This window comes from Mesoplodon densirostris, chromosome 8 (assembly GCF_025265405.1).
Source record: "Mesoplodon densirostris isolate mMesDen1 chromosome 8, mMesDen1 primary haplotype, whole genome shotgun sequence".
Taxonomy (NCBI): domain Eukaryota; kingdom Metazoa; phylum Chordata; class Mammalia; order Artiodactyla; family Ziphiidae; genus Mesoplodon; species Mesoplodon densirostris.
The window spans coordinates 94,128,120-94,154,977 of NC_082668.1; the positions used below are offsets into that span (position 1 = coordinate 94,128,120).

Genomic DNA, 26,858 nt, shown 5'->3' on the forward strand with positions numbered 1-26,858 from the left:
GACCAAGAAGGGCCCCAAGGGACACTGAGGCAAACGCACCCGATGCCCAATGCCCCCAGCTGCTGAAATTGGCCTGGAAACTCGAAGAGGCTTCACCTTTGCTCAACATGCCTTAGCTCTGCTTGGCAGCCTCGTCATTCGCCATCGAATATTGCGGGTGTTATCATAATACCCTGAATGGGGCGGGGAGGGGAGAAACGGGTCGGGGGATGTAGGCGGTGCTGAAATGACCGGCTTTGAAGAACCTGCAGGCAAAGTTTCGTCCAATCGTCTGAGCCTGTCCTCTTATTCCCGGTTGTAACTAAATACTGCTGCAAGCGCAGCCCAAGCCCTTTGTTGGAGATGTGTGAGCGCAGTCTCTACAGAGCGGGCTATGTGGGCTCGCTTCTGAATCTACAGTCGCCCGACTCCTTCTACTTTTCCAACCTGCGGCCGAATGGCGGCCAGTTGGCCGCGCTTCCCTCCATCTCATACCCGCGCGGCGCGCTGCCCTGGGCCACCACGCCCGCCTCCTGCGCCCCAGCGCAGCCTGCCGGTGCCACCACCTTCGGCAGCTTTTCCCAGCCCTACCTGGCTGGCTCTGGGCCTCTTGGCCTGCAGCCCCTGGGCGCCAAGGACGGATCCGAAGAACAGGCCAAGTTTTATACTCCCGACGCGGCCGCCGGGCCGGAGGAGCGTGGCCGTGCGCGGCCTCCCTTCATCCCGGAGTCTAGCCTGGCCCCCGCGTCCGCTGCTCTCAAAGCGGCCAAGTACGACTACGCGGGTGTGGGCCGCGGCGCGCCGGGCTCTTCGGCCCTTCTCGAGGGGACACCCTGCTCCTCCGGCTTCAAGGACGAGACCAAAGGCCCGCTCAACTTGAACATGACAGTGCAGGCGGCGGGCGTCGCCTCCTGCCTGCAACCTTCGCTGCCCGACGGTAAAGGGTGGCCACGCTCCGCGAGCGACGCTCCCCGGGCCGGGGTGGGAGGTGGGGTGCAGGGGAGAGTGTGTAGAGGGAGGGAGCCGCCAGGGGCGGGCAGGCAACCGGGAGCGGGCCGGGCTGACTTGGGTTGGGGCTGTGTTGCAGGCCTGCCGTGGGGGGCGGCCCCGGGGAGGGCCCGCAAGAAGCGGAAACCCTACACTAAGCAGCAGATTGCGGAGCTGGAGAACGAATTCCTTCTCAACGAATTCATCAACCGGCAGAAGCGCAAGGAATTGTCCAACAGGCTGAACCTCAGCGACCAGCAAGTCAAAATCTGGTTCCAGAACCGGCGTATGAAGAAGAAGCGCGTGGTGCTGCGCGAGCAGGCGCTGGCGCTATACTAGCTCCCGGTGTGGCCCCGGCCGGGCCGGGCTGGGCCTACCTTTTTTCATCGAGGCCTGGCATGAAGGAAGTGAGGGGATAGGGCTTTTCCTTCTGCTCCTTCTCCGCTGGTTCCAGGTACCCTCCCGCTCAGACAGCAGCTCCAGAAGCCTGCAGGAGATTTGTTTGGAGACCTGGCCGGTTGAGCATCCACTCTTTCCCCTTTCTCAGAGAAGCCTGCAGAAGTTGCAGCACAACCTTGGCCTTGAGGCTTCCAGAGTGGGGGTCTGGAGTCATCTGTCCTAACTCTTAGCTGGGGCGTTATTATACCCAGGGCTCACTCCAGTGTCCTTGTACTTGGATTTCTGCTTCCACCTGATTAGTCTTCTTTCCCCCGCCCTCCCCAGCCCTTTCTGCATCTAGCAGGCACCTAACTAGAGCTCAGAGTGGAATTGAATTTAGGAAGAACTCCCGGGCAGATTAGAAAGGGTTGAGGGCACAATTTTGTCTCTTTGCAGCCAAAGCCCCTTGTGGCAAAGCCAGAATCTCGACTTTGGAGGAAGGAAAGGGCGCCGTCCCCCTCCTGTATGCCCTGGCTGTTTGGGGAGGACAATAGCCATCCTAGACCTTCAGACTTCAGGAGGAAAAGGGAGTAAGGGGCATGGTGGCCAAACTCCAGAGACACCTCAGAGTCTGGCTGGACTGACCCCCTCCGGCTGGGCTGAATGGATTGGATACGTCCTTCCAGTGGATGGGACGAGGGAGGCTGGGGCTCCACAGCAAACTGCAGCTTCCAGACCAGACTGGTAAAATCCCCCTCCTCCTTCCACCTCCTCACACATGCCCAGTGCAAGGCCCTTCACTCTGCAACTGGACCCCCAGAGCTGAGCTCTGGTGAGGAGAGCTGCTAGTTAGCTTTGGGGCTGGGCTGCACTAGGAGGAGGGGGAAATATCTGGGGGGAGGATAAGGGAGTGAGCCAGGAAGGGGGGGGTGTCCTACCTTCCGACTGTAAATATGGCTTTCCTGTCGAGGTAGGCAAAGGTGTTGACTTGTCTGTCTTTCTTGAATTACGGTAATGGACCACCACAGGGAGAGGTGAAGTCTCCCCCAGCAGTCAACAGTCAGGAGGGCTAGGAAGGAGGCCCTTCAGCTCCTCAGCCCCTTCTCTGCTCTAGACCAAGTAGAGAGAAGCAGAAGTTCCCCTCTCTTCACTCTCTCCACCGCCCACCAGCTCCACCAGGGTCCCTGCCACTGTGCTCCTTCTGAGGCCATGTCTGACCGGCTCCAGCTGAGCCTGGAGGACTCCGGGTCCTGCCTGGCTTCCTTTGTGGAGGCTGCGGTTGCTGAATGCCAGATAGAGATGTCCTGGGTATGCTGGAGTGTCCTGCCTTAGCTTCTGGGAACCTAAGGGCCCCTCAAGCTCCTTCTACCATCTCTGCCCCTTTTCTATCTCCTTCAGAGAAGTAGCACCCCGCCCCAACTCCTAGCAAGATGCACAACAGCCAAAGAGTTGAAGATTCCTTACCAAAGTATGATGATGATTTATTTCGGTGGAGGACCAGGCCTGAGATCTGGAGCGGGCACCTCACGGGGAGCCCTAAGCCTCATCCCAACTGACCTCAGTTGATGTTTAGATGAATTGCATTTTCTCTGCTATCTAATAGTTTTCATGCATGTTTTGTTTTGTTTTGATTTTGTCAAAAACAATAGCGTGTATATATCAGACATACAGAAATGTTTTGAGTGGAAATAAATATCCAAGTCCCAGTCATGCTGTCATGGGACTTATGTCGATTTTTCAAAACGTTTCAGATTCCCTTCTAATGTTTTTCAGGCCACCAAATTCATTTTTCTTTCCTGGTTGCGGTTTCACTATGAGTGCTGACTGTTCATTAAATGAGAAAATGGCTTCCAAGTCAGTCAGGAAATGGTGTATAAAAGCCTATAAACAAAATGTGTATAAAACATCCAAGGTGGGGGAATCGTGAGCAGATTTCAGCGTGTCTCACACACTAAGCGACCCCTCGGCTTGTTGCTGGCTGGGGCTTCCACGTTTTGCCTAAATTCTCAAACTTTGAAGCTTGCTGTTCAGGGGGCTGCCAAGATATGTTCCTCGGGTTTCAATACAAAACATCTCTCCCTGCCATGTTTCTGGGTCAGGCTTCTTGTGAGTAGGCAACGCTCTGTGGAAATCCTCCACACTGGCACCTCTGCCTGAAACCCAGCAGATTCCCTTGGGAAACGTGGCCTCTGCACCCCCTAGGCCTTCAGAGCCTCTATCGCAAGCCAGGAAAGCTAGGGCCTGCTTGGTATTCACCGAGCTCTTGCAGATCCCAGCTCCCAGCTAGCTCAGTTATGGAAACTAGAGAATTGCTAGCTTTTAGTAAGTGGGAAAATTAGCAAAACCGTTAAGTCTCTAATTCCGAGCATTTAGTGGTTCCAACTCCCCTTTCCTGAAGCTAATTTGATGAAATATATTTTAAACAGCTCCTAAAAAAAATACAGGAATAAAGGAAGCAAGAAGCTGCCGAGGGAGGCCCTATCGTTAGAAATGTTTCCCCACCTAGTGGGGCTCAGGGAGGTGACGGTACCAGAACTGAGTCTCTCTGAGTCCCAGAAGGTTTGCCCCCTTCAAGACAACTGAACAAAGGCAGAGGCCACACTCAGACCTCAGGTCTGGAGGGCTGGGTAAAGGGCCAGGGAACCAGACTTAGACCCAGGCCTAAGACAACACAGGGAGACCATTTCTTTGCAATATATACCATTATCATTGTGTTCTTTTTTCTGTAGCCTGGGATGTAGGGTGGGAGGAGATATTCATGGAGACCACTCCCCAAAGAGATTGAAATTATTCTAAGTGTAAAATCTTGTCTGTCAATTGGAGCTTCAGCAGTGTTTTTCAAATCCATCCTTTCTACTGATCCATATGAATACAAATGTGGTGGTGTTCTCTCTCCCTTCCTAACCAAAGTCCTGGCAGGGATTTGGAACCACGATGATATTTGAAAGAAATAAATACCCGAGAGAAATGTTGAAATCTAAGTGTTTAACATTCCCTCGCACAAAGACAAATGCGTCCTCTGAAATGCTGCAGTCCAGGCAGGCCTCTTGACCAAGGAAAAGGTTTTTAAATGAGAAAAAACGGCTTGGTCTGGCATTCAATCGGCTGCGAGCTCAGAGGGCCGACCAGGAGACGCTTTTAAGGCCTGGGGGCTCTCCCCACGGGAGGCAGGCTGGGGAGGCTTCCGGGAGGCGGGCGGGCGGAGGAGAAATCCAGAACCATTGTAAATATTCATGTCTGTGGAGGTGGAGGGAGGGTGTGCCCCTTCATCCCGCCTCTCCCAGCTGCATCCACCCCCCGTTAGTGGGGAGGGGGGGCTCGGTGCCTGTCCGACCGTCCTTGGACAAAGGTAATCTCCCCACATTTTTGTTCTTCAGTCACTTGACTTAAGGAGCCCATTCCGAAGGCTCTGCAGGGAAGGGACTGGCTCTGGGTGCTTTCCCCGCGTTTCTCCTCTTCTTTCGTTTCCTAAAAGAGCATAAATAATTAAAGTTTGGCAGGGAGGAAAAGCTTTCTTGCAGAACTGTAGTGGCAATAAATGAAATGACTCAGAATCCCTTCCCCAGTCAGCTTTTACGAGAGCTGCCAGACAGTGTCTGTTCACGTTCTCCAGATACCAGGGGCGCCCTGACAAAGTTAAGGTCAAGTTAGTGTCTTATCTTGGGTGGCTCGAAATTACCGCATCGCGTCCGGGCGCTGCGCGGAAAGCTACCGCTCGCGGAGCTGCTGGCTGTGCCCGGAGGGTCCGGTGCGCTGCCTGCACTTCGAGTGGGGCCGCGCAGGCAAAGACAAGGCCACAGCTCTGGGATCTTCACGGTAGGTTCTCGAGCGGGACGCGCGGGTCGGGAGGCTGCGGTTTTCCTTGGGTTTCGGGGAAAGGATGGAGGAAAAAGCTGGGACCAAAGGAAGAAGCGGGCTGGGCCCAGAACGAAAGCCTTGGCTTGGGGGTGGGGGTGGGGGCCCACGCTAACGCGCAGAGAGGGGCCAGCCGCCCCTTTCCCTGTGCATCCGCGCGCCGCTGCAGATGGCGCACCCTCCCCCGCCAAAGCAAGGCTCCAGCCCGAGCGCCGTCGCCATGTCGTTGAACTTGAATGGTTCGTCCTCCCCCATTTCCCTCTTTAGCCGTCAGCAGGCTCCACTTTGGGGGCAGCGGGCTGCCTGCGCCCCACCCGTGCAGAGAGAAGGTACCAGAACCTTGCGCACTTGCAGACACATAAAGACCCAGGCGGGGGCCCCTGCGGTCCCTGCCCTGGATCCTGAGCAGCCCCTTGGCTTGTGTGCAGTGGCCGGGGAGCCATTTTAGGAGACAGATCCAGGGGCGTCGACTACGAGCCCGAAAGGGAGAGAGGCTTGGGCCGCGGATGGAGATGGGTAGGCAGATAAGTGTGCCGGCGGTCTGGGCTAAGGAGAAGGGGGCGAGCTGGAATCTGGGCGAGAGTGCCAGCTGCGTGGAAGGTGCACATAGGATGGGCAATTCTGGTGGGGGGGCTTCTTGCCCTCCAGTCCCACCGACCTGTTTGCGCAGTGTTCTGAGGGAAGCTGAGATGGGAGGGGGGCGGAGGAGAGAGAGTGGGAGGGAGAATGCCAGGGAGGAGAAAAAAGAGGAAGGGGGGAAACATCGGCCAGAAAATAGATATGAGCTCTGATCACCCGCCTTTTTTCTGTCTGTCGGCATGGTGGGCAGAGCTCACGGCACCGGCACTGCGGCGGCCGGGGCCAGGGTGGGAACCAGCTTCACAACCTGCACTGCCTGTCCTGGGCATAGGGCTGAGGCCCAGGACCAGTGCTGGGATTGCCTGGCAGAGGAATCCTAGGGATAGGGGCAACTTCCTGCCCTCGGTTCTGGGATTTGGGTTTGGGGAGCTTCTTTCTGAGAGACTGATTTTACCTTTGGAAAACGCTGGCTTTCCCAAGGCGGGAGCCCAGGCCTCGCCTGGACTCCCCAGGCTAAAAAAGAGGGACGCAGCCACCGCAGAGGAGAGTGAGGCCTTGGGGCGAGTGGATGGGGGGCCCTCAGAGCCGAGTGGAGAAGAGGGGCTTGAAGAAGGAGCCAAGAGCTTCTGAGAGCCCGCCCCCCACCCCCCAGAGCCAACGGACCTCCGGGGGGCCCCCAGTGACCCTGCAGGCCCTAGGGTGCCGCAGGAGCTTTGGAAAGGCACGGCACGGCACGGATGCGTAGGCCTTGGCGGGGCTCCGACGCCGAAAAGGGGCTGGGTGTGAGGCTAGTTGGTCCCAGTCCAGGCCAGAAGGCAGAGAGGGTGAGGAGGGCGGAGGCACCGGCGTTTTGTCTCCGCTTGCGGGAAAGCGGGAAGCCAGGCACCCTGAAAGTAGGACTCTAGATCCTTTTGTTCACTAGATCCCCCAGCTTCTAGAGGGCCACGGGGTATCTTCGCTGGCTGAACTCCCTTCTTGCTTTAGCACTGGGAGAGAAAAAGCAGAGAGGTGACAGGGAGAGAGATAGAGGCGGTGACACGTAGCTAGGGGAAAGGAGAGGATCAGGGGACAGACAGACAGGAAAGGAGAGGAGTGATAAGAGGAAGGAAGAAGGAAAAAGGAAACGGGAAAGTGAGAGAAGAGAGGACAGGAGAGAAAGAAGTGAGAAGAATGAAGGGAGACAAGGAAGGAGAAAGAGAGACAGGAAGGAGAGAGGGCGACAGGGCCGAGTGGGCACCGAGGCCCTGGGCCGGGTGAGCTCCTGGTAGGGTTTTGGCGTGAGTTTTTTGAGGCTGGCATTCGCGCTCCCGGTCGTCCATGGAGAGAGCCAAGTTACTCCGCGGCGTAAGCGCTGGGCAGAGAAATATGTAAATCAGGGCTCCTTGCGCCCCGAGAGAGGCGCAATTACACCCCTTGAACAAGAAGCAACAAGCTCCCGGCGGGCAAACTGAAAAGGGTGGCGGCGTCGCGGGGGAGGGAGCGGCTGCAGGAAGGGGTGTGGGGGGTGGGAAACTCACACCCTCACACCTAGTCCCCTGTGCCCGGAGCTGGGGCTCGCCCCTCAGCTCTCCGCTTCTTTCCCTTCCCCCTTCCTCCGCCTTCCTCCCCCTCCCTCCTCCTCCCAGCCGGCCTCGGTCCGCGTACTTAAAGGCGCGGGCGGGCGCGGGCGGGCGGCCCAGCCGGGAGGTGGCAGATGCACCCAGCAGCGGCAGCCGACGGCGGCGCACAGGTGACCGGCCTGAGGCACAGCCTGATCAGGGGGCGCCCGGGGAGAGCTGGCTGGAGAGGGAGGACGATCCGCCCCCAGCGCGCGCGCGCGTCTTGGCGCCAGGAACCGTCCCGGAGTGTGTTGCACTGATATAGATATAAGGACATTTCTCTCCATGGCGTCACGTGACATAATTACCACCAGAATCAATCAAGATGAATAGCACGTCAGCTCCCGGTGGGGATTTTTGCTTAGTTGATCCTGGCCCAAGCCTCTTGTGCAATCGATGGCTCAGGTTGGCGGCGCGGGGAGCGGCCCGGGGCTCGCCGGCGCGCACGCCGCGGAGCCATGAACGACTTTGACGAGTGCGGCCCGAGCGCAGCCAGCATGTACCTGCCCGGCTGCGCCTACTATGTGGCCCCGTCGGACTTCGCCAGCAAGCCGTCGTTCCTGTCACAACCGTCGTCCTGCCAGATGACTTTCCCCTACTCTTCCAACCTGGCGCCGCACGTCCAGCCAGTGCGCGAAGTGGCCTTCCGCGACTACGGCCTGGAGCGCGCCAAGTGGCCATACCGCGGCAGCGGCGGAGGAGGTGCAGGGGGCGGCGGCGGCGGCGGCGGCGGCCCTGGCGGGGGCGGCGGCGCCGGCGCCGGTAGCTACGCTCCCTACTACGCTGCAGCGGCGGCGGCGGCGGCGGCGGCGGCGGCGGCCGAGGAGGCGGCCATGCAGCGCGAGCTGCTCCCGCCCGCGGGCCGCCGTCCGGATGTGCTCTTCAAGGCGCCGGAGCCGGTGTGCGCCGCGCCCGGGCCGCCGCACGGCCCCGCGGGCGCCGCCTCCAATTTCTACAGCGCCGTGAGCCGCAACGGCATCCTGCCGCAGGGCTTCGACCAGTTCTACGAGGCTGCACCCGGGCCCCAGTTCGCCGGACCGCAGCCCCCTCCGCCGCCCGCGCCGCCGCAGCCCGAGGGCGCCGCCGACAAGAGCAACCCCAAGACGGCGGCCAGTGGCGGCGGGGGAAGTCCCTGCGCCAAGACGACCCCCGGCTCGGAGCCCAAGGGGGCGGCAGAGGGCGGCGACGGCGAGGTGCCCCCAGGGGAGGCGGGGGCTGAGAAGAGCGGCGGCGCAGGTAGGCACCGGACGCGGGGTGGGTGGCTGGGCTCGCGGGCCGCGGGCGCGGGGGGGGGCGGAGGGGGCCTCCCTCTGCTTGCGCAGTTTTATGTGCTACTTTATAAGCGTTCGAAGGAGTTTATACATCCTATAAGATTTCCCGGGCCGTTGTAAAGCGTGTTTACGATAGGAAACCAATTTAGGTGGGCTTAAGGTAGACTTCGATGAGGACATTAATCGCTGCAGAGAGCTTTCCCCCAGTTTTGTGCGTGCGGTGAGGGGGATTGGTCCTAGAGTCCATGGAGGGAGGGAGGAAGGGAGGAGAGATTTCAAGCCAATTTGTGAGTGTGGACACTCGAGCCTCCTGCTTTTAAAAGGGTGGGGTGGGGGGTTGGGGACAGTTTGATGCTTGAACTGGACTTTATCCAAGCCGCTGGCTGCCCGGCGCGCTCGTGTTTCTCTCCCTTCCGAGTCCAGTTCAGAGCCTGCCTCGCCCACTGCTTCCCCACCTCGATGCCAGGCCGTGTGTGTGTGTGTGTGTGTGCACGTGTGTGTGTCTGGGCGTGAACACACGCCCACGCCCGCACTCTCTCCTGTGACCGCCCATATATCATCCCCCACGACGCAGGCAGGGCCTTTCAGCGGCAGCAGGGGACGTCCCCAACGGGCCGAGGCCTGGCCCTCGCGCGGGCCCGGGCGGGCGGCCGGGGGGTGGGCAGGCAACGGCCTCTCTCACCTCTTGGTCTTTTTGCCTTGCAGTGGCCCCCCAGCGATCCCGAAAAAAGCGCTGTCCCTACACCAAGTATCAGATCCGCGAACTGGAACGGGAGTTTTTCTTTAACGTGTACATAAACAAAGAGAAAAGACTCCAACTTTCTCGGATGCTCAACCTCACTGACCGGCAAGTCAAAATCTGGTTCCAGAATCGCAGAATGAAAGAAAAGAAACTGAACAGAGACCGTCTGCAGTATTTCACTGGAAACCCCTTATTTTGAGAGCTCCAGGAAGCACCCCTCTCCCCTGAGCCCCACTCACCCACTCTCCTCCCCACCAGCCTGCCCTGGGCAGGCCCAATGTCCTTGGGTTTAATGATGCCTCTTCTCTGTGGAACTACACGATTCCTTCCCACGGTCAACTCGGGACCTCCCAGCGACCACTGCAGCCTGCGGACGAGGTCGGGGACTTGGCCGAACGGATCCTAATAAGGGGAAAATGGTAAATGCAAACGTCCCTTTACAATTTTACCGCCAATGCGCTGTTGTTCTCCCTCCCTCTCTCTGAGCTCCTGTGGGCACGCTGTGGGATCTGTAGAGAGTTAGGCCGAGGGGCTGGAAGGCGCTTGTTTTTGTTCTGAGTTTAAGGGACCGCATCCCTTCCCTTTGGTGAATGCAGATTATTTAAACTCTGGGGAATGTACCTTTGGTCTCTCGTATCAAGGCACGGGTCACTGTCTTTTGTGTGAATAAATGGTTTCTAGTAAAATGGAGGTTACAGCTTCAATACACTATGAATTCTCCTCTTTGAAGAAGTTTAGTGTCTGATTAGGATATTTTAGGGGCCAGAACCTTCTCTTCCAAGTAACTGAAAATCAAGTGAAATGCTTTTTAATCCCGCTAAAATAAGAGTCGTTCCCTCCCATCCTTTCTAGGCTGCACTGGCATTAAAAATCACTTTAGGGATGAATCTCTGAATTGAAGACGTGAGCCAGCCACACTGGTGCTGCCTTCTCCAGGCCGTGAGGTTGGGGCAGCAGGAACCTAAGAAACAAACCTCCTTGCCCACCCCACCCCCAGTGTAGTAAACTTGGAATTCCTGAAAAAACAAAAGAAACTTAAAAAAATGCTTAGGAGATCCAAATTCACTCTTAACAAGCTGTCAAGGATGAAGGGTCCCTTAAAAGAAGAAATTAAAACTAGAACCTCTCATTGGAAAAAAAAAAAAGTTTGCTAAAGGGAAGGTATCAGTGGGTGGAGAGGGCCTGGGTCCTTGTTGGTGTCACACGGGCCTGGAGCAGAGAAGGTAACCCCTCCTCCCTGGAAATAGGGCCCAGGGCTGCAGACCCACTTCTCACCACATTTACTGCTTCAAGGTAAAGAATGTGGTAGGGGCCGCACTGCACTTTATGTTGCAGGGCCAGGCCAGGCTGTTTACAAAACCTTGAACTGTCTAGACAACACCATAAAAGCCAAAGTTCTAAACAGCTTAATTGGGTTATATTATACACCTTCTGGTGGGCCCAAAGGAGATTTCCGCAATGTGCAATAAACTGGAAGAGTGAGAAGAGCTTCTCTTTCTCTGAAAAGAATAAAGTGAATCTTATGACTCGTAACCTCTCGTAAGCCCAAAGTCAAAAAATAAATCCATAAGAGGCACAGCACCCCATGCATCTTCCAAGGGGGCATGCATTTCCAAATGCAAAATTTTTTTGATTACCAAAGCTTTTGGGGGGAAGGAAAAACATAAGTGCATAAGTGTATGCCTTTGAACTTCCAAAATGTCAAGGTCATCACCTTTAACCTTTCTGAATAATTAGGTGCCTTAAGGTTCTTCTGTGATATTCAACTGCCACCCACTGTCATGCACACATGCTCACACACATCCAGAACCACACACACGTTTATGACCACACAGAATCATATCGGGGGCTCACCATAAATCTAAGCCAATTCCTGATTTCAGGATCAATAACCGTAATTTCCTTTCAAACATTTGTGTAATTCAATAGCAATTGACTGCTTTTAAAAATACTGGTTATATTAAAATGTCCACCAGCATGCTTTTAATACAGCTAGGAAATGCTGAGATTGTTTTGGGGTTTTTTTGTGGGGGGAGTCATAGATAGCAGTCCTTTTGCTCTAATGAAGAACCGAGGTTTTAAAAGCAGGTATTTGAAAAAGGAAGGTATTACAGACTTACTTCTTTATATTTGAAAAAATTTGTCACCCTATCAAATAAATTATTGCACTTCCTATGATATGGAACAAAAGAAAATATATTTATACTGTTTCCCAAAATGTCCCTCAACCTTTGGTTAAAGATGCAATAGAAACAAAGCCTACAGTGGAATAACTTCGTTCAGAGGGGGATTCCTTTGTTTGGAATTCTAGGCATCCGTTACAGTGTCAGTGCCCTAGTAATGTGATCGTTCCAGGAGATTAAAACTGGTTTATTTCTTTCTCTCTCCATCTATCTATCGCTCTCGCTCTTTCTCTCTCTCTTTTAAACTGCGTCTAAATGTAGCAAGCTTGTATGTCCACCACAGTAGGAGAGCCGAACCTAGAGATACCATTTCCCGTTTGCCTGGCCTTGGAGAGCCACACGGGGGCGTGCTCACGTTCCAGAAGCCGCATTTGTCGGAGAGGCAGCGGTACCTTATCTTTCCAATACTGGATTCTAATAGCGGTTAGAAATCGCGGAGGTGTTTGATGTTTGTTTATTCTAAGCAGCCATGAGGTTGGGAAGTTGTATAAAGCCAGAGGAACGGGAGCAGATTCCTGAAACAAGAGATCACCTAATCGTTGTCTTCTTAAAGTTGTTGCAAAGAATACCTTGGTATAACCTGGTGGTGTCGAGGACAGGGTTTTAAAAGACAAATATGTGCATTTCAAAATAGGTCATGCCACTGCGAGTTATTTAAATTATGGAAATCAATTTTCTTGGTGGTTTGAGTGTGGAGAGCCATGGGAAGGTAGAACCACCCCTGCCCAAAACCGCGTCCGCCTTGCACGCTCTCCGACCGCCTGGGGTGATTAAAAGGCTTTTGTTTAAGACAGATCAGGGCGCCGGCAACTTAGCTGAGTGTGGTCTCAGAAAAATGAGACGCGTGGGGACCTAGCGGGTCGTTCTGCGCGAGGGATCCCCCCACCCCCGGTCGTGCCTGGTGCTCGGGGCTACCGGTAGCACCGGGAGGCGCAGGCAGGACTGAGTTGGGGCGCCCGGGCCAGATTGGGCTAATGTGGCTGCGGGGAGCGTCAGGCAGTCCGGGAAACGTTTAAACTTCAAGGCGTCGTGGAATGGGGAATGCATTTGAAGCAAACGGGCTTTGCTTTTGACAGAACCCTGGCCAGCCTTCCAAGCCGTCTGCTGGCCTTGAGCGCCGAGTTTGATTTTGGCACAAGCTCTTGGAAGCAGTTTTCTCACTGCGTGCCCTCCTCGACCCCACTCCCACCCTGAAAAGCCCCTGACGTTGCGGAGGGCCTGTGCCACCATCCGCCGTCCAAAAGGGAAGTTCCAAAATGAAAGGTGGCAGTTCCTTCTTTCCTGAAGTTCATTGTAAGTACATGCAACCTCGGAATTAGTGAGGACCTCCTCACTCCGCTATCTCTGCCCCCCTCCCTCCAGGCCCTGGACCAAAGACTCTGGGTCCACCCCTGGGAGTTGGCATCTGCTTCAGTGGAGGCTGGGGGCCATGAGTCTCCCCACCCTATGGGAGGCGCCAGCCAGAGGCATTGATGTTCCCCACGCATACCCTGGCTCCTGCCTGTCTGACCGTGGGTCCAGCTTAGCTATTGTGAATCGACATTTCCGGGAGCCTAACCCGGGCCTCAGTCCAAGTGGGGTGAGAGCCCCCCTCCCCAAATGTCGTTGCGTTCCTCTTTAGGCAGCTCCAGTGGGGGAGCTTGTGGCCTTTCAGGGACCCTTGGCTTTGGCTGGCAGCCTCCCCCAGACCACGGATGCCTAGCAATCTGCAGTTCCTTTCCTCTCAGCAGCGCCCAAATTGAGCCTGAAAAAGGCCAGGGAATTGGATCAGGACTTCTGGGGTCTGCAGACCTGACCCCTCTTGATCATTCGCAGCATGTGGGGCTCATAGAGCATGGCCACATGTCTTGAATCGCTGAGGTCTCAGATCCTGAAGTGGAGGGAAATTGGGAGAAGTAGTCTTTTGTGTCTGCAAAGGGAAGAGGTTCCTAGACTGCTGGTCCTTTTGCATGTCTCCTTAGACCCCTCTTTGTATTGGTGGTGGCTTCTCTAACCTCCCCAGTTGCCCCCTTGATTTCTTTTTACGTTGGCTGGGAGATGCACGGTGCAATCTGGAAGGGTGCTCGGAGGAAGCAGCTTTTAAAATTTGTGCCCATCCACTCTGCCCCCCAAAAGTGGCACAGCCCTGAGAGGCCACTCAGGGCCCAAATTCAGGGTGAACCTAGCCCCAGGTCCACTCAGGCCCAGGGCCGCTGCCCTTCTTCCCGGTGACAGGAGAGCAGAGATGCAAGCCAGCCGTTTCTTGAATTACAAATGCTAATTCCTTGCTAAAGCGACCCTTTTAATTTTTCTCTGGAAAGAACTGTGCCAGGGAGAAGGATGTCTTGGTACAATTGTGGATATTCATCTCCTTTATTGTGCAATATTGATTTATTATTAATGGTAACTGATCTAAAGATGATCGAAAACAGCACCTATGTAGCTGCATTAAATGCTTGTAAGCAAAATAAAGCCTGGCCTTCAAAGCCTTGCTTTTTCATTCCATTTGCTTTATCTTAGCCTTAGAGTCTTAGGCAAACTTTCCATCCTCCCAGGCTCAGATCATTATCTTGTACTATTTCTATTTTGCTTGATTTTTATAATAAAATCTCTCTGAAATATTGGCAGTCTCTGGCCTCAAGGAGCTGGTCTGAAGACAGAAATTTGAAAAAGAATAAAAGAGAATTTTGTAATAATAGATCCAAAATTATATCTGATACACATTTTTCCCCTGTGAGTGAAGAAGACCTATTTAAAACTAAATCCAATGTGGGAGTGACTTTTGAGCTTGAAGGCACGGGGAGATGAAACAAAGTCCCCCCACATTCGGAAGGCAGATCCTGCCTGTCCTGGCTCGTGGCAGACCTACCCGTTCGGTGAGGTATCGCTGGGTTTTAGCTTGGATGTTTTATTCATGTATAACTAAAGATTATGAAAGGGCATTTGATGGGCATAAAATTCTCGATTAGATTGAACACTCTTGCCTCTCTTGTGGAATAGAGAGAATTGGACAGCGGAGTTCCCAGCAGCTCCCTTGGCCGACAAGCAAAGGGAGGACAGTGCTGGAGCGCCAGGCTGGCGTCAGGGCGCCTGCCACGAGAGTGTGCAGCGGGCACTTTTTCCAGCCCTGGGCATGCTTAGCTGTGGCTGAGATCATGATCTCCGCCTTGAGAGAAAGCAACTTTAAGGGTGCTAGTCAGTGGCTGTTAGCTTTGAACAGGACCTTAGCAGACTAGAGTCAAAAGTTGGGTTTTTTCCCTGCCTTCCTCACTCCCCCACCCCCAGGCTTAAAAACAGCCACCCTTGCCGAAGGTAATGTTTAAACCTCCGCTTCATCGGCGGCATCCCGCAGCCAGAGCAGTTAGAGGCGCCAGGCTTTTAACCTGACAATGATGTTGTATTTGAACAGCTGCGTAAAGGTTTAAAAGGTCTGTCTCACTGCCACTGCAGAGTTTTTTAAAAGGGGTTATTGTTTGGGCGAGGGCACTGTGAGGGGACAGTCGAAGCGGTCCCAAGGCCGAAAATAATGTCCAACAACTGTTTCCACCAGGCCAGGGGGATTCCTTTTGGGGAGGGGTGGACAAAGAGTTTGTTGGAAAAGGTTTTTGTGAAGGAGCGAGCGGGCTATTATGTCCCCCAGTAGACTGAGCATCAGGCTCCAAAAAAAAAAAAAAAAAAAAAAGGTTCTGCTGAGGCAGAAACCCAATTTGCCCACAAGTTCAGTCTCTGGGCCTGAAATCCAAGGCCAGCCCATGACAGGACTAGTGTGGGGAGAAGAAAACACGGATGCCTTCCTGGACAGAGAACTGGTTTATGATCAGAGTTTCCAGGGCCCTTATCCTTTCCCAGATGCAGGAAAGGGGATCCGGGAAGCCGGATCAGCTCCAGCGCCCTAGCCGGGGTCCCTCGTCCAGGGCAAACCTTTGGAAATCAAGGTTAAAGCTCCCTGCTGCTACCCGGAGGCCACGGCTTCCGAAGGACAGTTCACCGCCTGCAACCAGAGAACAAGGGAGGAAGTTGTTGAAGAAGTTTCTCATAAAACTCTGAGTTTCCATGGTGGTGCTGGTGGTTGTTCTTTTAATGAGGTTGACCACAACCCCAGACTAAATCCTCTTTATAGAACTTTCCCTCACCAAAGGAAACAGAGGACTGAGGTTTCCCCACCTCCTTTTTCCCTCCCTTCCCTTACCCAAGCAGAATAGAATCATGTCAAATACTTTTAGGAATTGTCCAAAACTATAAAACTCAACTTCTGACAAAAGTATAGCTTTCAATATTTGACAATTTGTGTTAAAACAAAAATTGACCTTCTTGGTTAGCAGCGAAGGGGAAAAATCAATAGTATAATTTTCAATAATTCATTAAGCAAACGCCATTATGCTAAATCTTAACTATTAATCTTATCCTTTACAAAGTCTCAATTGATTTGTTAATAAAATATCTTCCAGTGTGTGGCAACAGTGGGTATAACTCTTTAAAAACCTTCAGAAGCCAGAAAATTACCAAGTAGCCCAAGAATGTAGATGAGAATTTTATTGATCACCCTGATTCTTCTTAATATGTATTAATAAATTCCACAACATTTTGTACCTTGCACTTGTCAGAAACCAGTGCTTTTACAAAATCCATAAAGGGAAAACATATTTTTCTGTGCAGAAGAACCCAAGGACACCTTTGCATCTCTCTCTCTCCTGCTTGGCCCAGTCAGTTTTCTAAAACTTCTGGAGTCTTGAGGGCGAGAGTTTCCTCCTTTCCTAGAAAACATTCTTTTCTCTCTTCCTTCCTCTTTGCCCTCTACTATCAGGGCGTGTGGGGAGGGAATCCTTGGTTTAGTTGGTTTAGTTCTTCCGCTGGAAACCCGGGGGATGCTTTCGCGGATACCGAACTGCTGGCGAGGGACTGTCTCCGGGCTGAAAGCTCCCAGCGGCCCGACCCTCAGAGATTAGGGTGTGGTTCCACGGAGAGCCGAAGGCTCGGGTAGCCCACCGGGGCGCGGAGGCGCCGGGGACGCGGGCGGGCGGGCCGAGTCAGAGGACAGCGCCGGGGCCGGGCCGGTCCTCGGGGCTCCGCGGGGCCGGCCAGATGCCTGGCCTCTCGGCTCTCGCGGCCCTTCTCCCCTCCGCTCCCCAGGATATCTTGGCCGCGTCTCCGCACCAGATCTCTTTACTGTGGACCCTTGGGGTGGTATGTCTCAGAGCCTGGGGAATCCAACTCACCTTCCCAGGCTGCCTGGGACAAAATGAACCAGGCTGGGCCCCCAACCCCGCCCTGGCCCCGGCCCTCTTGGGCGCCTTCTGCCTGGGCGTGTGCGGAGAATGCTTCTGTGTGCTGGCGCCACGGCGCCCCGGCTTCCCTCCCCGCGTGTGTCCTCCCGGAGACCCCTCGGGCCGAGCCTTTCCTTCCGCCTGCGGGGCCCAGCGGCTGGAGTGGGGGACGCGAGTGGGGCGGGCGGGCCGAGCGAGCCCCGGCAGGCTGGCGGACGGCGGGGAGTGCTGGGCCGGTTGTCTCCAGCGCGCACTATCGCGGTCGCGTAGTAGATGTCGCTGTTGTCCGTGCTTACGCGGCCGGCTGGCCGGGCTCTGGAGCACGTGACCTGCGAGGAGGCTGCGGCTCAAGGCCATTTTCAAATCTCATTGGCTTGGTTGTCATGTGGTCGGCAGAGGCATCCACAATTACACGGGGAATGTTTTCCTAGAGATGTCAGCCTACAAAGGACACAATCTCTCTTCTTCAAATTCCTCCCCAAAATGTCCTTTCCCAACAGCTCTCCTGCTGCTAATACTTTTTTAGTAGATTCCTTGATCAGTGCCTGCAGGAGTGACAGTTTTTATTCGAGCAGCGCCAGCATGTACATGCCACCACCTAGCGCAGACATGGGGACCTATGGAATGCAAACCTGTGGACTACTCCCGTCTCTGGCCAAAAGAGAAGTGAACCACCAAAATATGGGTATGAATGTGCATCCGTATATACCTCAAGTAGACAGTTGGACAGACCCGAACAGATCTTGTCGAATAGAGCAACCTGTTACACAGCAAGTCCCTACTTGCTCCTTCACCACCAACATTAAGGAAGAATCCAATTGCTGCATGTATTCTGATAAGCGCAACAAACTCATTTCTGCTGAGGTCCCTTCGTACCAGAGGCTGGTCCCTGAGTCCTGTCCCGTTGAGAACCCTGAGGTTCCTGTCCCTGGATATTTTAGACTGAGTCAGACCTACGCCACCGGGAAAACCCAAGAGTACAATAACAGCCCCGAAGGCAGCTCCACAGTCATGCTCCAGCTCAACCCTCGCGGCGCGGCCAAGCCGCAGCTCTCGGCCGCCCAGCTGCAGATGGAAAAGAAGATGAACGAGCCCGCAAGTGGCCAGGAGCCCGCCAAAGTCTCCCAGGTGGAGAGCCCCGAGGCCAAGGGCGGCCTTCCAGAAGAGAGGAGCTGCCTAGCTGAGGTCTCCGTGTCCAGTCCCGAAGTACAGGAGAAGGAAAGCAAAGGTCGGTATGAGCAGAGTTGCCACCCCAGCGGGGCGCGCAGCCCGGGAACCCGGCAGAGAGAGGGAACGCCTGGGTGCCCAGTGCCGAACCTGGCAGCCTGGGGCCCCGACTGGCAAGTGCCACTCCTCCCCGCTCTTAGAGGGGCAATCTTAGTCCCGAGATGGTTTCCGCTTTTCCCGTGCTGCCCTCAGCCTCCTGGCTACTCCTGGCTCCGTGCTGAGGGCGCCCTGGCAGAGGAAGGGCTTGCTGGGTTTATTTTTCTTGAGCTAGACCTGAAATGCAACAAAAGAGCGCAAATGAGACCCGCGGCTGGTAAACACGGCCCCAGAACCTCCTTTCTCCTGCTCAGACTTGTAGTCCCAGCCCTGCCTTTCACCCAATGATGATTTAACGTGGTCCAAGGCACCGTGTTCGTGTTCAAGTGTATGCACCCCGCATCCTGCGAGCTTGGGGACGGCAAGGGGAATGAGGTAGCTGGGCCGGTTGGTGCTTGGGCCGAAGAAAGAACAGGGCTCCTTGCCTCTGCGGAGCTAGGTAACCTTGGCTTTGTCTGGGGAAAGTGCTGCAAGCTTTGCAAACCATTTGCAAAGGGGGCAGAGGCAGAAGGGGGAGAGAATGGAATGTGTGTGGCCCACCCAGCAGGGCCAGCCTGAGGGCTGGGCAGGGCAAAGAGCCAAGGGCTCTGGCTTTTCTGCCCCTGATCCTCTCCCCCAGTGCTCAGCAAGGAGCTACATTTCTGGGAGAATGTTTTTGTGTGGGGGCAAGAAGGCATAAGAATTCAGGAAATTCTTGGGCACACAACGATGCCCAAGCAGGGCGGAGAAGGTGGACTCGGTTATCTTTTGAAAGAGAATTGGTACCTATAAACATGGCTATGCAGGGCTCCCTGCCTGCCTAGGAGAAGTGGGAAAGAAGTGGCAGACTTGGGGATCTGAGGAAGCAGTCGGGTTTGTAGGCTTGTCAGGCTGTGTCTTGCTTCTTCCACTCTATCCCTGTTGTAAGATGATCACTTAGAATGTTGCTGGTGAGATCCTGAAAGTTTACTATTGTACTAATATTTTGTGCAGGTCAGAAAGTACAGAGAGAGAGAGAGGGAACGCTGACACAGAGGGCGAGAGTACCCACCCATCGTGTCATTTGGGGTATTTTAACTAATCTGGCATCATTTACAAATCCCTTCCAGGGCCCACCTCGTGTGAGTAATGTGTAATACCAGCATTTCCCAAAGGGCCTGGCTGCTACAGGGGTCATGGCCAAGGGTACATTTGAACAGACTGAGAGAAAAAAAAAATTCTTGATATTTTTTCTTCTTCTCCCTTTAATTTTGTTAGAGGAAATCAAGTCTGATACTCCAACCAGCAATTGGCTCACTGCAAAGAGTGGCAGAAAGAAGAGGTGCCCTTACACTAAGCACCAAACGCTGGAATTAGAAAAAGAGTTCTTGTTCAATATGTACCTCACCCGCGAGCGCCGCCTAGAGATCAGTAAGAGCGTTAACCTCACCGACAGGCAGGTCAAGATTTGGTTTCAAAACCGCCGAATGAAACTCAAGAAGATGAGCCGAGAGAACCGGATCCGAGAACTGACCGCCAACCTCACCTTCTCTTAGGTCCGAGGCCCGTCAGAGGCCAGGATCGGAGAGGGGGCACCAACTTCCAGAGCCGAGTGCTGGAGGACTGGGAAGGCGGAAACAAAACCTTCATTGCTCTTTGTTTTTTGTTTTTGTTTTTTTTTTGTTTCCTGCTAGAATGTGACTTTGGGGTCATTCTGTTCGTGCTGCAAGTGATCTGTAATCCCTATGAGTGTATATATATATATATATATATATATATATATATATATATATATAAACTAGCACATGTAATTTATTATTTTTTTCATCGTAATGCAGGGTAACTATTACTGCGAATTTTCGTTTGGGTCTTAACTTATTGGAACTGTAGAGCATCCATCAATCCACTCGTCCATCCAGCAGTGTGACTTTTTCATGTTTTTCCTAACACAAAAGGTCTGTGTGTGTGGTTAGTCCATGAGCTCATGGCGTTTTGAGTACATCCAGTACTTAAAAGTACTTTTACATATATATTTTAAAAAGATTAAGAAAACCCACAAGCTTTGGGGGGAGGGACTAAAAAAGCACATTACAGTGTATCTTTTTGCAAATGAGTTTAGCAGTTGTCCTTGGTGAGATGGAATATTGAGAATTTGCCTTGTAGCCTTTCCCTTGTGGTGCATCTATGGTTTGGTAGAAGTACAACAGCAACCTGTCCTTTCTGTGCATGTTCTGGTCGCATGTATAATGCAATAAACTCTGGAAACGAGTGTACTCCCTCTGCTTTCTGAAATGGAAATATGTTACGGTGGAAATGAAAGACTTTGGTGAGATTGTCTTCCTGTTAAACTGCTTGTTTGGGGCAGTTGACCGGGTGGTAGAGAACAGGAGAGGGGAAATGGGAGAGAAACACTGAAGAGGGTCTTTGGTGCTGAAATTTGGCAGTGGTCAGGGGAGTGATAATCCAGACTGTGTGTGCTGTTTTCCTAGTTGGGAAGAAGGAGGGTCCCCTCTCCCCCTCCCCCCATGATAGTAACATAATTGATTTGTCAGTGGGTGTGAGCTTCCCCTCCAGTCTCAGCCTGGTAAGTAAGCCTGTGCCCAAACCGCATTTTCCTCGCAGCTCCCCACTTGTGTGTCTTCCTCTCTTTGGTTTTGGTTGTTAGTTTTAATGCTTTCAGTGGAGTCTTGGAGATTTCTGGCTGGTGTGCCATCATCAGGGGCTGGGTTGAAATCTGTCTTGCCCACCTGGAAGCCGCCAGGTCTCCGTTACAGGAGCAAGGACAAGCAGCAACTTAGCATTGCATCGGATCCAATTCGGCCCCCATTTCCCTCACACCCACCCCCATCCCCATCCCCACCCCCACCCCCATCCCAAGTGCGAGACAGCCAGGCCAAAGTGTAGTCGAGGATGGGTGAGTTTTCCCATCCCACGTTGCCCTGGTTTCCTTGTGGAAGGATTTTATGCTCAGTCATTACCTTTTAGTGGCCGACATGAAAAAATTTTTTAGAGGAAGAAAAGGTTTTCCCCAGTTAATCCTCCCCCTATTTAATTACAAAATGCTGGTTGGAGCCACTGTATCTGGGAGGCAAGAAAATATACGAAGGGTGACCGAAAGAGAATTTACAGATGAACATGACTTCCCATGAAGCCCCGTGTTCCAGCTACCACCATGGCTCAGAAAACTCCAGCCAGCTTTCACGTGTGTGTGTGTGTATAAGTAGATAGATAGATTGCAGGATCCTCAGCCCAAGAGGGTCCAGACTTTAGTCTGTCCAGGGAGAAGAGAGGAGAGGCCTTGGGGGGATGAGCTGACAGAGAATTCGTTACCCCATGTTGTACTGTGGTTTCAGAGGGTCTCCGATAGATTCAAGCAGCTTCACAAAACACGTCCTTTTCATTTGTCCCCTTTTTTAGGGGGTCTGGGCCTTAAAACCTCATCCAAGGAGTCTTTGGGAGACTCAGTATTTATTCAGAGTTTTAAACTTCCTCCCGAAAACGAAGAGTCTTTCCCAGTTCCAAGACAGAACCCTTTAGGGGAGCCATTTCCTAGGGTGGAAGAGGGATGGCTGCGCATCAGTGCCAGGTTGGGAACACTGGACTAGGTTTGCCCAGACCTCCATTGGTTGGGCAGAAGAGGAAGGCAATTTTAGCTTCTCAGTTTACCCCCTGCGATGTGGGGAGCATCATTCGTTGTTGACAGGGGCCATGTCTCAGAGGAAAACCCGTGCTACAGGCAAAGGCAGCTCCTCTGGAATAAAATCAGAAAGCCATTGGCAAAGGCAATCGATTAGGCCAGAAACAGCCATTTCCCCCTTCCTTTCCGGGGCTCGAGGTGGGCTGGGAGCCCTCCAAGGGTGCGCTGGGCAACTTGTAGAGCGAGGAATATATCCTCCACCGCCGGCGCCCTGGCTGCTTTTGTCTCGGCTCCCAGCCGGGCTTCCAAGGCTCTGTACCATGGATTTGGGAGTGACAATGGGCGTTTCCCTCAGATTCAAGGCTGCCCAGCCTTACCTTTGGAGGCTTAAAAAAAAAAAGAAAGAAAGAAAGAACAGAATTCCTAAGAGAGTAGACAAAGGACCAAGACATTTAAAAGACATATCCGGAGTCCACTCAGAGGCCTTTAAGTGGGAACTATGGGAAGCGGCCCGGCCCAGGGAGATGCTGGCCTCTTTGAGGCGACTCGGGGGTGGGGGGCAGCGGGTGGGAGCGGGCCTGCTCTACAGTCTGGGTTCTGCCCTATGGAGTGTTCTCTTCCAGGACCTTTCCAGAAGTCCCGAAGAAGACAAGGCACCCTGGCCGCCACTGTCCGCGCGGTGCCCACTGCCAGCTTGCGGACACTTCCGAGGGCAGACAGAGCCCGGGCGGTGGCCGCCGCCACGCCCAGCCCACGGGCCAGGCCGCCCCAGCTCACCCCTCGGGCCTCGGCGTGTGCTCAGCCTCACATCGGGGGTGTGTGTGGCTGCGCGCGCGTGTGAGTGTGGTAGGGGGAGGGGGCCCTCCGAGCTGCTCCATCCGTCCGTTTTATTAGGGACACATTAATCTATAATCAAATACACCTCATAAAATTTTTATTGAAAGGCATAATATCATTACAGAGGTCTTCCACCTGTTTTAAACAACACGACAAGCTGTGAGAGAGCGTGTGTGTGGGTATGCGTAGGGAGGGGTGGGTTTGGGTCGGGAGAGAGGCACGGGGAGAAGAACTCCCCTCGGGCGCCAGGGGGGCCGCCTCCGAAGGCCGTCCTGTCTCGGGCCGCACCGGCTCTGCGCTCCCCCCCGCCCCCAGGCTACTCTGGGCTCTGCCAAGTGCTGGGTGCGCCCAGGACGCACGGCCGGTAGCTCCGAGCCCAGGAACTGGGGAGGCAGCACCAGCTCCGGACTGCAAGACCGAGTGCGGCCAGAAGTGGGGAACAAATAGTCCCCAGCGCCTCCTCCGGCCGCGATCGGGCGTGTGGCCCCAGGCGCCGCCGGGCTGGCCGAGTCAGGCCGGGCTGAACCCGGCGCACGGGTCGGGACCCGCGAGCTCTAATTGCCACGCTTATGTTGATGATTTTTTTTTTTAAATCACAGCAGCCCCCAGTTTAGCGGACTGATTTACTCCCGGTATTGGTAAATATGATCACGTGGGCCGCGCGACCAATGGTGGAGGCTGCAGCCTGCGAACTAGTCGGTGGCTCGGGCGCCGGCGGGGAGCGGCGCGGCGGCGGGCAGTGTAACCTTGGGTGGGAGCGCACGGCGCCTCAAAATGTCCTCCAGTGGCACCCTCAGCAACTACTACGTGGACTCGCTCATAGGCCATGAGGGCGACGAAGTGTTCGCCGCGCGCTTCGGACCTCCAGGGCCTGGCGCGCAGGGCAGGCCCGCAGGTGTGGCCGACAGCCCGGCTGCCGCCGCCGCCGAGTTTGCCTCGTGTAGTTTCGCCCCCAAATCGGCCGTGTTCTCCGCCTCGTGGTCCGCGGTGCCCGCCCAGCCCCCAGCGGCGGCGGCGATGAGCAGCCTCTACCACCCATACGTGCCCCCGCCGCCCCTGGCTGCCGCCGCCTCCGAGCCCGGCCGCTACATGCGCTCCTGGATGGAGCCGCTGTCCGGCTTCCCGGGCGGTGCGGGCGGTGGCGGAGGCGACGGTGGCCCGGGCCCCGGTCCCAGCCCTGGACCCAGCGGTCCACCCAACGGGCGCCACTACGGGATTAAGCCTGAAAATGGAGCGGCACCGGCCGCCGCCACCGCCGCCACCACCACCTCCACCTCCACGTCCTCCTCCACTTCCTCGTCTTCCTCCTCCAAACGGACTGAGTGCTCCGCGGCCCGGGAGTCCCAGGGGAGCGGCGGCCCCGAGTTCTCGTGCAAGTCGTTCCTACGGGACAAGGCGGCAGCAGTGGCTGGGGGAACCGGGCCCGGGGCGGGGATCGGGTCTGGGTCCGGGGCAGGCGGCTCATCGGAGCCCTCGGCTTGCAGCGACCACCCGAGCCCGGGCTGCCCGCTGAAGGAGGAGGAGAAGCAGCATCCGCAGCCGCCGCAGCAGCAACTTGACCCAAGTAAGTGCAAAAGAAATTGCCTCCTGATTTATTGCTGAAACCTGTAAGGCTCGAATGTGCAAAACTGATAGTTTTACTAACCTATAAAAACGTCTAGACGCCTACCCTAGCCTAGGCGAGCAACACGCACCCATAAAAAAGCTTCCCATAACCACCTACCCTGGGCGCGCGGTTTGTACGGTAAACAGAGCGCGGGCATTAAGGCTTTTTATGATAATTCCCCCCCAAGTTGTGAAAAGCAGCCATCCTTGGTGAAATTAATTTAACGACCTCTCTCCCCCACCCTGTCGTCTCTCCCTGCCTCCCCTCCGCCCCTCATTCCCCTTCTCCAAACACCCCTCTTCATAGACAACCCCGCAGCAAACTGGATCCACGCTCGCTCCACTCGGAAAAAGCGCTGTCCCTACACCAAATACCAGACGCTTGAGCTGGAAAAGGAATTCCTCTTCAACATGTACCTCACCCGGGACCGGCGCTATGAGGTGGCAAGGATTCTGAACCTCACAGAGAGACAGGTCAAAATCTGGTTCCAGAATCGTAGGATGAAAATGAAAAAGATGAGCAAGGAGAAATGCCCTAAAGGAGACTGACCCGGCGCGGCGCCGGTGGGACCGCTCGGCTTTGCAGTGGCAGAGGGTTTTTTGTGTGTGTGGGTGCTTGATTTCCAGAAGTTCTCCAGCGATTCGGACATTTCCCCCCCGGCCTTTTTTTTTTTTTTTTTTTTTAGGTAGAAGTGACTGTGTGGTTGGTTTCTGTGAGGTATTTGGGGGACTGTATTTGCTCGCTTATGTGTTGGAGAAACCAAGTGGCTTTGGGGTGTTGCCCTATCCCGCTCCCCCGTTTCCTGTCCCTTTGGTTCCTTAGGAAATGCTATATTTTGTGAGTGCACGCCGGCTTGAGGAGCTCTCTCCTGTGTAAATGTCCCCTATGTTTCTGAAAAGTGCTGTAGTTTAGCCCCCAGCGCTGCTCAAGCAGGGGCCAAGCGCACCCCACTTCCGAGAGCGAAGGCAGAGCGACGACAATGAGGAAGCCGGCCTAGGCTGAGCCCCGGCCGTGTTGCCCACCGGTTACAGAAGCCCACTTTCCTCAGGGAGCCCGCGGGCCCTCCACTAAGACCTGGAATGAGGCCGAGAGAGGAGCCCAGGGCCTCCGGTGGGTCGGAGGTTTCTTCTCAGGGCACTGGAGGAGCCGCTCTCTCCCCGGGAGGGCTTGGCTCCTGTGGGCAGCCGCGGGTGTAGGCCTTCCCGGTTCCTGCCTGAGGACCAGTTGTAAATGTTACCGCTTCCTACCAATAAATGCTGACCTGATCAAATGGAGCCCAGACGCTGGCCCTGAACATTGTGTGCTTGCTTTCTCCGGCTCTCTGCAAAATGTCACCCTCATGGGACTTCTCCCCCATCCCTGGGAAGGAGACGCTGCTAAAAATCCGGGGCCCTTCCACCTGAGAGGTTTCTCTGATGTGCCTCTGAGTCTCCCTCTGGGTGGGCAGGCCCAGCCTTGAGCACGGCCCCTGGGGGCACTTGGCCGTCCTCCGCCCGCCCCCCCTGCCGCCCAGCCTGCTTCCAGTGCCTCTGCGAACTCTGTGCCCTGGCCCCAGTGTCAGCCTTGCAGCAGTGCCAGCGGCCCCACGAGCTCCAGAAGCCAGGCACCCTCTCGCTGGGGCTTTGACGTACCGTGCCCCACCTCTCCCTCTGCTCATGGAGTCGTAGCCATCGACACCCCGTCTCCAAACCAGGGAGAGGCCAGTTCTGCACTCTGGGGCAACTCTTCCAGGTTCGCGGGGCTGGCTGGCTGGCTCCGGGAGGGCTGAGCCGGGTAGACCGTGAGCTTCCTCTCCTCCCCACGGGAGCCCCAAAGTGACCTTAGCAGATCAAAATGGTCAAGGCTCTCCTCCGCAGCTATCCCCACCCCGCTGCCCCTCCCCCCACCCAGTTTCTGTGTGTTTAGCCCCCAGCTCGGCCTTCTGAGGGCCGCGTTCAGAGGCTAAAATGAAGGTCATTGTAAGTGAAGGATCGGGCCCAGCCCAGCCTTTGCAGGCCGGAGAGGCAGGCGCCGGGCGGCCTGGGCTCGGCGGAAGGCGGGGGCGATGGCAGAGTTTTGGGGGATCCGGCTGAAAGAGGGGACTTGAAGGAAAAGCAGAGGGGGGCTGGGAGGGAAACCCAAGGCCCAGATCCGGCAGAAGGTGCTGCGTACCCCCGCCCCTGCGGCCAACCCGATACCTTGGGCTCTTTGAAAACAGGAAGAGACAAGGTGTCATAAAGCCATCGAGCCGGCGAGACGTCTGGAGGTAATGAGTTTACGACAAGCCCGGCGCTTCTCTTTGAAACCATCTCATTTTGATGTTTGTGTTTGTGGGAGGAAAGGAAAAATGCAGACAAAACTGGGTCTTAAAATCTGGACAATAAAATGTAAACAGGACTCTGTTGGACTAAGAAGGCAGGGGCTTGGGACCCCCGGATGAGCACCTAGGGAATAAAAATGGAGGGCGGCAGGAAGGAAGAGATGATATATTTCTGATTTTTAAAATGGGCTGGGTATTAGAAGTAGCCGGTGGGTGGCTCTCAATATTTGACTATGGCCGCCTTCTAGCTTGTACTTTAAAAAAGAGAAAAATAGGCCTGTTATTTGGGGGTGGGAGAGTTAGTGATCTTGGGTCATTTACTTAGGCCGAGCGTCTCCCAGCCGCATGGTCGGCAGGAAAAGATGCAGTTACTTAAATGACCT

At 54.8% G+C, this 26,858-nt stretch overlaps 4 protein-coding genes across 4 annotated transcripts; all 4 read left to right on the forward strand.

The window, feature by feature from the left end:
• Window positions 1-342: 342 nt before the first annotated feature.
• On the forward strand, window positions 343-1,305 carry HOXD12 (homeobox D12). Its single transcript, XM_060106998.1, has 2 exons — window positions 343-916; window positions 1,067-1,305. Exons 1-2 carry the CDS (start codon window positions 343-345, stop codon window positions 1,303-1,305), a joined length of 813 nt encoding a protein of 270 aa, XP_059962981.1.
• A 6,529-nt stretch (window positions 1,306-7,834) lies between these two features.
• HOXD11 (homeobox D11) lies at window positions 7,835-9,797 on the forward strand. The gene is made up of 2 exons (XM_060106967.1): window positions 7,835-8,612; window positions 9,353-9,797. Exons 1-2 carry the CDS (start codon window positions 7,835-7,837, stop codon window positions 9,586-9,588), a joined length of 1,014 nt encoding a protein of 337 aa, XP_059962950.1. The 3' UTR covers window positions 9,589-9,797.
• Window positions 9,798-17,274: 7,477 nt separating this feature from the next.
• Window positions 17,275-19,908, forward strand: HOXD10 (homeobox D10). The gene is made up of 2 exons (XM_060106484.1): window positions 17,275-18,043; window positions 19,375-19,908. The coding sequence occupies exons 1-2, from the start codon at window positions 17,299-17,301 to the stop codon at window positions 19,650-19,652; spliced, it is 1,023 nt and encodes a 340-aa protein (XP_059962467.1). The 5' UTR covers window positions 17,275-17,298; the 3' UTR covers window positions 19,653-19,908.
• A 3,105-nt stretch (window positions 19,909-23,013) lies between these two features.
• On the forward strand, window positions 23,014-25,446 carry HOXD9 (homeobox D9). The gene is made up of 2 exons (XM_060106207.1): window positions 23,014-24,134; window positions 24,483-25,446. The coding sequence occupies exons 1-2, from the start codon at window positions 23,345-23,347 to the stop codon at window positions 24,722-24,724; spliced, it is 1,032 nt and encodes a 343-aa protein (XP_059962190.1). The 5' UTR covers window positions 23,014-23,344; the 3' UTR covers window positions 24,725-25,446.
• Window positions 25,447-26,858: the final 1,412 nt, after the last annotated feature.

What these genes read in the sequence shown, in the direction of transcription:
- HOXD10 (XM_060106484.1), top strand. Translation starts at nt 17,299, where the DNA reads ATGTCCTTTCCCAACAGCTCTCCTGCTGCTAATACTTTTTTAGTAGAT. An exon ending in ACAGGAGAAGGAAAGCAAAG is followed by an intron (nt 18,044 to 19,374) that starts GTCGGTATGAGC and finishes TAATTTTGTTAG; the next exon opens with AGGAAATCAAGTCTGATACT.
- HOXD12 (XM_060106998.1), top strand. Translation starts at nt 343, where the DNA reads ATGTGTGAGCGCAGTCTCTACAGAGCGGGCTATGTGGGCTCGCTTCTG. An exon ending in GCAACCTTCGCTGCCCGACG is followed by an intron (nt 917 to 1,066) that starts GTAAAGGGTGGC and finishes GCTGTGTTGCAG; the next exon opens with GCCTGCCGTGGGGGGCGGCC.
- HOXD9 (XM_060106207.1), top strand. Translation starts at nt 23,345, where the DNA reads ATGTCCTCCAGTGGCACCCTCAGCAACTACTACGTGGACTCGCTCATA. An exon ending in GCAGCAGCAACTTGACCCAA is followed by an intron (nt 24,135 to 24,482) that starts GTAAGTGCAAAA and finishes CCCTCTTCATAG; the next exon opens with ACAACCCCGCAGCAAACTGG.
- HOXD11 (XM_060106967.1), top strand. Translation starts at nt 7,835, where the DNA reads ATGAACGACTTTGACGAGTGCGGCCCGAGCGCAGCCAGCATGTACCTG. An exon ending in TGAGAAGAGCGGCGGCGCAG is followed by an intron (nt 8,613 to 9,352) that starts GTAGGCACCGGA and finishes TTTGCCTTGCAG; the next exon opens with TGGCCCCCCAGCGATCCCGA.